Source organism: Patiria miniata, unplaced genomic scaffold (assembly GCF_015706575.1).
Source record: "Patiria miniata isolate m_02_andy unplaced genomic scaffold, ASM1570657v1 HiC_scaffold_3, whole genome shotgun sequence".
In the NCBI taxonomy this organism is placed as follows: Eukaryota; Metazoa; Echinodermata; class Asteroidea; order Valvatida; family Asterinidae; genus Patiria; species Patiria miniata.
In genome coordinates, this window is record NW_024037069.1 from 21,186,362 (window position 1) to 21,197,273 (window position 10,912).

Here is a 10,912-nt window from a genome sequence, read left to right on the forward strand (position 1 = left end):
ATAGATTATTTAATTTATATGGTGAAAAGTTATTCAAAACTAACTTTGGTAGACTCTTGTACACATTTCAAAATAAATTTAGACCGTCCATTGAAGGTCGTGATTGCACTTTTTAAGAATACTTTTTTAATATTTCAGTTATGGATCACTTACAATAAATTGTAAAAACTAATTAGAAAATCCAAGTCCAAACTTTTTGTCATTTTTAGTTTTGGAACACTTTGCCAATCTCATCACTCAAAATCACCAAGATTTGAAAAAATATTTTCAAATTTATTCAAATATCACTGTATGAAAAACAAAATCCGTTTTCAAAGTTATTTCAAAAACTGACTCTTTCAATCACTATGAACACAAACTACACCAAACATCTACTTACATTAAAAAAAGTGAAAGATCAGTCCATAAAAGGAGAATTTTCTGCAACTTTCCTACCCTTGCAGGTCCCAGCTGAGAATGTGCAGATGCAGTACAATGGGGATGTTTTGGTGCCGTTCTACTCGCAGGAGTTGGCCATCAAAGCTCTACACGAGAAACAACGTCAGTACACCGGTAAAATGGAACTCTTCATGCCTTGAAAAGACACTAAGGGAGGTGGCATAGGATTGTAGCTTTTGATCGAGGCAAATGTCATGGCTCTGCCAACCACAGAATGGACCCTCCCTGCCTATCACTCAAAACATGTCCACTGAACAATTATAACTTTTGATCCGATGACCAAGGTAGATAGGTCTAACTTGGTCACAAACATAGTGAGAAATGTACACCAACAAAAATAAGGGGCAAAATCTGGAACAGCCTATTCCGCGCAAACATTCAGCATTCTGTGCTTACATCATGAGCGCAGAAATTCTATGCTAACCCTGCAAGACAGAATCTTCTTAAGCGGAATGTTCAAACACACTTTCTAATAATCCTTGCGAGCCCAATTAGGATTTTTTGACATGTGGTAAGCAGAACTGTGACATTGGGCCCTGTTCTGTGCTTGAAAGCTTGGGGAAAAAAGATTATATGACGAAATGACATGCTAAGCTTTTGAAACGGAAATAAACTTGTGCACAGAGCAGAAAATATCAAACTTTTACACTAGTTTTAGACTGACATTCCAGAGTTGCTCCGATCTGAATTATTCTTAAGATCTGAATTCAGTATATGTAAACTTTGATGTTTTTGAAACAGTTAAGAGTGACTACATGTACATCGACTGATCAACTGAGGCAGTTGTTCAGAATGACAACATCGACCAATCAAATGGAAAATTAACAAATTGATTTAGCCCGTCTGAAACAGAAGTTTGATTTGGTTGTCCCGAGTCACCCAGTTTGGCAAAAACTCTGGAATGTCAGTGTGTAAATGGTGTACAACCAAAAGCAATGAAGTACCCATTTGAAAGTATTCATCGGTAAACACCAAAACAACCCATGTTACTCTGCACATAAACAAATGTGCCTTTTGTTGTTTTATTTTAATATTAACGAACTCAAAAATTTTACACTTCTAAGTGTAATAATATATTCAGATTTCAATATTTTTTTTGTTTATATATAGCAATTTATCTGCCGTCATTAATGTTAGAACTCATTTAAGACTTTACATATTTTGCATGTATTTGAATTTGTGAAAGCCTTGTGTTTATAATTAGTCGGTCTTAACTATCCTGCTTTATGTAAAGCAGATATATTTGGGGCCTATTTTAACCTTTTTGTGCCTTGTGTACCAGTAGATGGTTAGACAGTAGATTTTAGCTTTGCTTTATTTCCCGAATTCAAGGTGTCTTCTGAAAGTATTGTTCTGCAAGTTGCAAGTTATACTTCTGCTATTTGTGAAACTCAGTGCTTCCGCAGCACAATTATTCAACTCAAAATTCCACAAAGCTTCCATATAATTGCTACTTCATTCCTAGAACATTCGGGCTTCCGTCGGCATTTTTTTGATTAACAATTCCTTGGGTAGAACTCTTTAATGAAATTGCATGATAATTGGAGAAGCTTTCTACGTCCCTATTATAAATTGAGAATAATGGTTAAAAAATTTGTTAGATTAACTTGGTATGTTCAACTCGAAATATATACAGTAATTAACATAAATTTGCTTAATAGTTGTTATAGGGCAATTCAATTCCGTAAAATCCGACGTACATGTCGGACACTTTAATGAGCTGCCGTTGGAAAAGTGAATGTGATACATCACTAATACATCTAATGAGCAGAAAACCTTAACGACCTTGTACACACACATCATGTGGTCGGACGTAAGTTGGATTTGACGGAATTGCCCATTAGTAGAAACTGTCAATTGTTAATATTTGTCATACTAACTGCTTCATTTACAACAGCATATCACTTACACTGTAGAAAATATTGATTGAAAGAACTTATCTTTATTGATAGTAAACCAACTACATGTAGTATGGTTTTTGGAATCTCAGTGTGATATGCAAAATGCCGTAGCATAAATTGGCTGGCTATGCGTATGCGGTTGAAGGTTTTTTTTCTTGAGGTAGACGTTTGGTAGAAATTGGTCTGCATTTTATGTAAGAAATAACTCAAATTTAGTCAAAATCCTGGTTCTGGTGGCTTCTGTCTAATTTGGGGGTAACTTAACTGGTTGGTAGGCAAAAAATATTTTGGGAAGAAAGGGGTAAAAAAAAATGCAGAAATTCTTGCCATCAAACGCTGAACATTCTCAAGTGTCGCGCAAGTTGTGACAACGAAAATAAGAAAAAAAGATGAATATTTGTTTTACTACCAGGTGCTCTGCGGACGATCTTAAACTTGAGGCAGGACTCTTACCCGCTTTAATGCAATTCTTCTTGCTATCGACAAGGGTTTTGAAAACGAGTCTGTCGTTAAGTTTGAAATCACCCGTTGGGGCTTTTTTTTTGAGTTACGCAATATATTCTATTGACAGCCAGTATTATTTATGTCAAATGTAAAAAAAATAATAATAAATTAAAATAAGTTTACACTTCAATTCACACCCAGACAGATTACGCAATTATTGACATATGGGAATCCAAATTTATCCGGATTATAGAAGTCCAATGGACCAGTTATGAAGGGCATTATCAGACATTTGACAATACAGGGCGAGTAAAAAAAAAAAAAAACCCGAATGTCGAGACCATTGTTTTAGTGAAGTTCTGCATGTAGCACTTTCAAAATCTAGGATATGAAAGCCCAATTCATAAGCTTTCTTTTAGTGCAAAAATCATTCAAATCACTCATGTACTTTTCAAGTTACAGAATTTTAAACACAACAGCCGTTTTAAAGTTCTGCAAAACGAAAACAATTCACACACATCCGTATGTGATTTGGTTTTTTTTTTGCTGAAAGAACACTGAATTTTTTGTGATCCATGATCAGAACCTTAAAACGGTGGTTGTGTTCAAAATTCCGTAACTTGAAAAATACATGAGTGATTTGAATGATTCTTGTACTAAAAGAAAGCTTATGAATTGGGCTTTAATATCCTAGATTTTGAAAGTGCTATATGCAGAACTTCACGAAAACAATGGTCCCGACATTTGGGTTTCAGGTTTTTTTACTCGCCCTGTATATGATACTTTTCAAGTCTTTTGAAATCCTAGTCTACAATATCTGAAAACATTAACTGATCTAACGCATAAAAAAGACCAATACAATTATTTGTACAATTCACTCTTGAAGAATACTGTTAAGTTGTAAACTTATCAAAATATTTAATATTTTAAACTCAATTATTCTTTGAATGAATTTGTTTATTTTTCCAAATAATTTAGTATTTTTAAAAGTCACTTTGAAATACATTTGCCAGATATTGCAAATAAGTTTCAAGCTGTAAAATTGCACACTTGTTTTAGAAATTAGTAGCTTTTTATTTGCGAATGCACTAGATGACGTTTTTAATGTAGTTGATATTGCATTTTGTTTATTTTCAACACTTGCACAATGCCTTGCGTATTTTGATATTTATAATGCTGAGAAGCATTTTGAAGAGCCATTCTTGTATATTTATGCATAAATTTTGATTTATTATTAAAAAATAAGGTAGAAACATTGAAAGTAATTGTAAATGAAAGCCTAATAGAATAAAAAACACAAAATGTATTGTGTATCCTTTGAAATCCTAAAATGCAAATATTTGTTCAGACATGGAAAGAAAAGCAATTTGTCGATAAGACTGAAATTAAAACTGAATGCAAAATGGCTTCTTTTTGCGCTTTTGCTGAATTTAGTGTACCAAGCATAATTGTATTATTCAATGCGAGAATTCTGAGAATTCTAAAAAAAAAAAATTGACTTTGATGAGTTCGAAACAATTTCAGTTAAAAAAATTGAAACAATGTGAGTAAATGAATGTTGTATGGTGAAATGTATAGCTCATCAGAGTGCTATAATTTCAATTCATTTATTGAGCTAAAGCTAGAACTCAAATTGAGAACACAAAACGCTGTGCTTGAGTGCAATAAAGTGGAGAATTGCAAATCGGGTTCCTAAAATAATGAATTTTGAATTTTTGAAACAAAGTGATTGCTGAACAAAAATCTCGACCTCAAAGATCTTCCAGAAGTATTTTTAAGACTTCCATGTCTTCACTTTACGCACTTTTACACCGTAAACTTGTATAAAGTACTCATTAAAAAGTGTCTCATACGTGACATTTTAAATAAAGTTAAGAAAAAGAGAACTTTTGTGTGGAAATTGTGTTTGAGATGAAAGTCTTAGGTAAGACTCAAAGGTGTGCAAAGTCTAAAGATGTAAGTTTTGCAGTAGTAGTCCAATCTCTTTTGCGACTGTTTGGTTCTGAAAAGTATCGGTTTTGTAACGCGACATTTCGGAGAGTATGTTCTGTCCGTCTTCGGGAGACATTTACTGACCATTTACCGTGTTCTTACAAAACAAATTTTGTAGTGTAAGCTCAACATTGCCTGCGCTGGGTTAGGTTTGTCTTAACAGCATTTTTGTATCTGATTGTTGTCCAGCAATTTACGTCAACCGTGAAGTATCCTATACAGTCTATAGTCTTTCGCAAAACATTTTGACACATCCACCATGCTAGCCCTACAAACAGGGCTGTTAATGGCTCTCTTTTTAAACCTGGGTGCTATTCTTGTCGCTATTACAGCCCTACTTGAACCCCTGCAGCTAACGCATGAAATCGCGCTAACAGTCAAAACCTCTCAACTTTTATTTCAAATATCTCCCGAAATACGTATCCCTGAACATATTTATATTCATCATATTTCTGAGTGCTTCTTAATTTATACAATCTTTAATAAGGCCTACCAAATGGTGAATTCCTCAAGGTATGATATCTTGAAAAAAAATGGTGAATTTTCTAGCATGTAGTGACTTGCACGCCACCAACTTTGTTATGACCCACCAAGCTTCCTGATCCTGAGAAGTCAGGGCGCCTGGCTGTTTAAAAAAAGACCAGCTCATTAATATGGATGAGTGATGTCACGCCATTACTTTGTGTGTGCAGGACATGCCATGCGTCTCTCGTGGTAGAGGCGATGTCACTCATGCATATTAATGACGTAACTCTTTTTGTTTTTAACATTTTACATAATTTGCAATTATACTTACTTTGATTTGACTGCTTGGTCTATCCTGCTAAATCTTTCATGGTCATAAAGGCTACGGGAATAATGACGATACATCCTGCCAATCCCTCGCCGTTGATGAGCCATTGGTCCCCGATGATAAGGCCTGGCTTATGGGTGTAAATACTGCCAAGAACTGGGGGGAATAGCAAGAAAAGGACATAAACAAATTAACTATGACATTGAATTTATCATCTTATGGGGATGGTTGGGATGACTAGCTTCCCTGCCAGTAGCATTGGGGTTAGGATGCCAACTGGATTTTTAAAAAAAATTGAAAAATGTGGCCCACTTTTTTTTCAGTTGTAAAATGGTCATTAGCAGAGGTGTGTGTTACAGCTAGTCATGGTTGGGGGTGCACTCAATTCCATTTCCTAAGAATGTTTGTTTTTAACCCCAACTCCCTAGCATGATCTACTAGGAACCATACCCATCCTGGCAAATTCCAACACCATATGGGAAACTGTACACACACATGTCTGACTTTGTTGCTGGAGGTGTGCCAACCCAATGTAAAAGACTGTCAGTTTAGGGGCACTGTACCCATCCTGACAGATTCCAACAATACATGCTGTTGGGGTTTGATGGGTTGAGTTCTGTTGGGGTTAAATTGGCTTTAAAGTAGAGTACCAAAGTGTACCGCATATTCTGGCTCACACACATAGCTTAAAGGGAATGTACATCATTGGCTTTTGCTGTAATTTTCAGAAATGAACTATTTTGAGGGGTTAGTATAACAGAACAAATATTGTTACACTGACATGTTTGAAGTTTTGTGTTTAAAAAAAACCCTGGAAAAACCAAGAAAAACAAAAATGTTCAAGTAGTCTGGTTCCCTGACTTCACTAAAGATGAAATGGACCAATTTATAGATGCCGGAAAATTGTAAGGTAATAGAACCAGTCTAACTGGCCTGCACCCGTTCATGAACATGTAACCAATAGCAAACAAACTTTGGACTGAAAAAAAAATGGTAAATTTGGAGCAGTAGTTGAAAAATGGTTAGGTTTTTCCAACGGTGGTCGGCCGACCACCGTTGGAAATTTATACAAAATACCACTTTTCTTGAAATGACTTCACACATGGTGCCATAATTTTGCAGGATGATTTAGACTGTAATTTACCAACATCCTAGTAAGGTATTTCGTAAAAAATTGGTAGGTTTGTTTTTCGATGTTTGCAAATGTTGTATATTCCCTTTAAATGCGTGACGACCTCAGCGCGTGAACCAGTACATAAACCAGAACAAAGACAGCTGACATCACATTTCAGTACTCTCTGTCACCAGGCGGGAGAAATCACCCCCCCCCCCCCTCCTTCCCCCACCGATATGGCAAACCACTTCCTGCCATCAGAAAAATGTACTGGAGAACAAACTCCATTTCATGGACGACTAAGGCTAGCCACCCCTCTCTGAAAAATCCCAAAACTGTTCTACTCACCCCACGGATTCAAGACATTCCACGTGAAGTGCATGACCGCAGACGGCCAGACGGAGTAGCCAGATCGCATGGTTATCCAGCCATGGGGGTAGGCGTTCAGAAACACTGAGACACATTGGATGACAACAGTGGTCACTTGACGGTCCACCTTGAGTCTGTAGGTCAGTAGGATCATGATGGCAACGTGGTACAGACCCCATATCACTCCGCTGGAAATAAAGATATGGTTTTTAGTTATTTATAGAGAACCTTGGCTGTATAAACAATGAGCATGTCTATATGAATGGTTTAACCACAGACCCCTTTGTATTGTGTATGTGTACCCATAAGCAATAGTTCTTGGGTATAATTATCTATGCCAGGTCTGCATATTGTTGATTTCACATTCAGTTACACATTTCAGCAACTTGTTTCACTTGTATAATTAGTGTAAATTCACATTTTGTTCATGCTATAAATGAGTAAACCTTTTGTCCTTCCGTTACCGTCCTTCTGCTACCAAATTACAATCCACTTAAAGGGAAAATACAACATTTGCAAACATCAAAAAATTAAACTACCAAATCATTTTGAAATACCTTGCTGGACTGTTTGTGAATGACAGTGTAAAGCATCCTGTAAAATCATGGCACCTGGTATACTGTTATTTTCAAGAAAAGCGGGTTTTTTTGTATCAATTTCCAACGTTGATCGGCCGATCAGCGTTGGAAACAACTGGCCTTTTTTTCAAATACTGGCCCCAATTGACCATCGCACTTGTTTGCAATCGATTACAAACCTATGAACGGGTACGAGCCAGCTAGACTGGTTCCCTGACCTTACAATTCCCCAATGTATGTAAACTGCTCTGTTTCTTCTTATATGGAGTCAGGGAACCAGACTACAGGAAAATGATCGTTTTTCTTGGTTTTTATAGCATTTTCGAACCCAAAACCTCAAAAAAGTCAGTGTAACTATATTTGCTATATATTTCCAACCCCCCAATTCCATCCATTTCTGAAAATTACAGCAAAAGCAAATGATGTATATTCCCTTTAAGACGTTGTAATTATATTATCCAAACACTTCAATTCAAATGAAAGGTGGTGTAGTATAGTTAAAGCTTCAGGGATTCCATTTCCTACCTTTAAAATATAATTGCCCCATAAAATTCACAGAGTTTACGCAAAACACGTCTAAGTTGGAAACCCTTGTCCGTTTTATCGTCCTTCCGTTACCGACCTCCTTAATATTCATAATTCATGAACGAGAGGTTTCATGCCTCCAAAAAGTGTGGATATTGAAGGTAGCATTACAGCAATACAATTGTGACATTTGTTTGATGAAACTAATAAGAGTGTCTGTGATACACGCATTTGAAATTTTGTATAATGAGTGAAAACGTCCTTCCGTTACCGTGGAATTGCCCTGTGCTAAGCGGAAATCAGCAGAGGACCAGTCACAACTCACAAGCAATGTACACAGCGTGACATTTTGGTCGGTAACCTGTTTCTGCTAAGCCATTTTTGTCTCTGCTTAGCAAATTTCTGTGCTTGGCAGCTTAGCATGAAATTGGGCCCCAGATCTCTTGGTGCATTACCTGATGGCCAGGGCATCTGCAGGTGAATACATTTCCACCAGGCACGGCAGTAAGAAACACCGCCAGCCAACCTCCTCCCCAGATGCTCTCAGAAAACCCCAGATCTCTCTCCGGCTCATGGACTTCTTGACCTCGGATGACCTCTGATCGTCCTGCACATCTCGTTTAGCAAGTTTACCCCATCCCATTGAGAGGTTCAAGGCCACACAGAGACACAGTGTGAGCGCTGTGATTGCTACCGATATGAGGCATGCTGTGGCCACACTAAAATACTGCAGAGAGAAAAAACACCACAAAAAAAAAACACCTAATGGTAAAATTTGAAAACATTGCTAAAATTTTACTTGAACTGTTAATATCCTTCTGACTATTCCATTGTGAGATTATGTTGCCTGTTGTTTCATCCAATAGTAACAGAGAGAGCTGACATATTGTCTTGTTTGAAATCATGATTGCTGTCTGCCTTTTATTCATTGAAATATGGCATGAATATGACGATGATTTAGAAAACGTGAGTTTTAACATGTTTTAGCAAAGGCATTATCTGCACTCCGATTTCATATGCAAAATAATCACACTTTACTCTGCATTACTCTACACGTTTCAGAGACAAAAACATCTAGCCCCCTACTCCACGGCTTTTAATTAACTTTTCTTCGCTTTGCAGAATCTGACAGAATCCAAATTTGAATTAAAATGTGTCTTATGACTTTATCAACAAATCCACATTAAAAACAAATGCAGGAACTTTATTTAACAAATTTATGAGCCTCTCTAACTAATAATATGAGTAATATTAAGTAGAAATGATCAATAACATGGGAAAGGTACAAAAGTATTGCTTCACCTTTTTCCTTTATGCTGAGTGTTGACGTCATTTAATCATTTGAATTAATGTTACTTAATTACATGTACATACCTTCTACGAATAAAGTTTTGTATAATTATATATTATCTGAACTATCATTGAGGATGTCAAGTTGAAAATAAGTGTTAAATCAAGTTGAGTTGAACAATTGGGGGAAAAATTCCCATATCTGGCCGTCACTAATTTTTCCCTTCAGTGACATATCAGCCACCAGAAAGTGATATGTCCTATAAAAAAAAAGGGCAAATTTAGCTGGCAAAATATTGAAGTATTCACTGAGAAAACACTTTCAGAAATTTTCAGACCAGTCTCATACAGGGGGGGGGGGGGGGGGGGGGGGGTGTGCACAGGGTGACAAGTGATGGCCAGATATGGGAATCTTTCCAAACAAAACCTTCTTCAATCTACAAACTTTCATCACATGGAAATTTGGTAAACTGTCTTAAGCTGATACCTTTTTGGTAATCCTTATCTTTAGGACACCTCTATTTTGACGAGTTCTGTTCAAAACTGACTCTTGCAGATGACTGTCCAGTACCAAAGTCAGGCTAGTAAAGCAGTCTTTTCAGATATTATATCTGAAAAGACTGCTTTACTAGCCTGACTTTGGTACTGGACAGTCATCTGCAAGAGTCAGTTTTGAACAGAACTCGTCAAAATAGAGGTGTCCTAAAGTGAGATAAACTCATGTTAGTTGTAATTTTCAAAGAAAATTTGATTTTCATACCATTTTTTGCAGTTCGCCATCTTGCTTTTTTAATATATTTTCTGTTTGTCATCGTCGTCTTTTACCCCTCATAAATCAAAGCCCTAGGCCCTACCATCTTTCCATAACATTAAACCTGCTGATATAATTCAAGGTCATTGCCAACTGTTCAAATGTGTCAAGAAATATCAGAATGTCACTTTTGACTGTCATTAAGTCAGCTGTTTTGGTGAGTCATTTTAACCTTATATAGGAACGGGGTCCTAAAGGTAAGGAATACCACTTTTTTTTAGCCAAATTTCGAGAATGGGGCAAATTGAAACCAACCGTTTCAGTGGGTGGTGCGCTCAGCGTGCCAAATGTCTGGCTAACGAACTCGAAAAATTCACCGCTTGCAAACTTGAACAGAAGCGCAAACACAGTAGGGAAGTACATGGCTACTGAGAGTGTGCCAAAGCTGAGATTTCTGCCGAGAAAAACCCATGCAGTCGTGACAAAAAGTGTCACAAATGCGAAATTCAAACACGTCCCGAATCCCGCCATCTTGCAGCCTTTGGAAAAACTACACGTGACTCTACCTCCCACTTCCTGGTGACAGATTCGAACACTAGAGGGCGCTAGTCATCTGGCGCGAACTATAATAAACTAGTTACCAGTCCAGATTTATAGTTTCTCGTTTTCATGTTATTGTTTTATATAAAATGATAAAAATATCTTTCTTTTTTCGTA

At 36.8% G+C, this 10,912-nt stretch overlaps 2 protein-coding genes across 2 annotated transcripts in view; one reads left to right on the plus strand and one right to left on the minus strand.

The window, feature by feature from the left end:
* Nucleotides 1–876, plus strand: part of LOC119738739 (epithelial splicing regulatory protein 1-like) — a 29,238-nt gene extending 28,362 nt beyond the window's left edge. The window contains exon 14 of the mRNA XM_038213669.1: nt 444–876. Coding sequence (XP_038069597.1) covers nt 444–578 — 135 coding nt within the window. The 3' untranslated portion in view covers nt 579–876. The remainder of the gene's footprint in view (nt 1–443) is intronic.
* LOC119738740 lies at nt 387–10,783 on the minus strand. Its single transcript, XM_038213672.1, has 5 exons — nt 10,511–10,783; nt 8,610–8,881; nt 7,031–7,239; nt 5,572–5,724; nt 387–524 (listed from the first exon to the last, which is right to left on the minus strand). The coding sequence occupies exons 1-4, from the start codon at nt 10,724–10,726 to the stop codon at nt 5,591–5,593; spliced, it is 831 nt and encodes a 276-aa protein (XP_038069600.1). The 5' UTR covers nt 10,727–10,783; the 3' UTR covers nt 387–524; nt 5,572–5,590.
* Between the last annotated feature and the right edge of the window lie 129 nt (nt 10,784–10,912).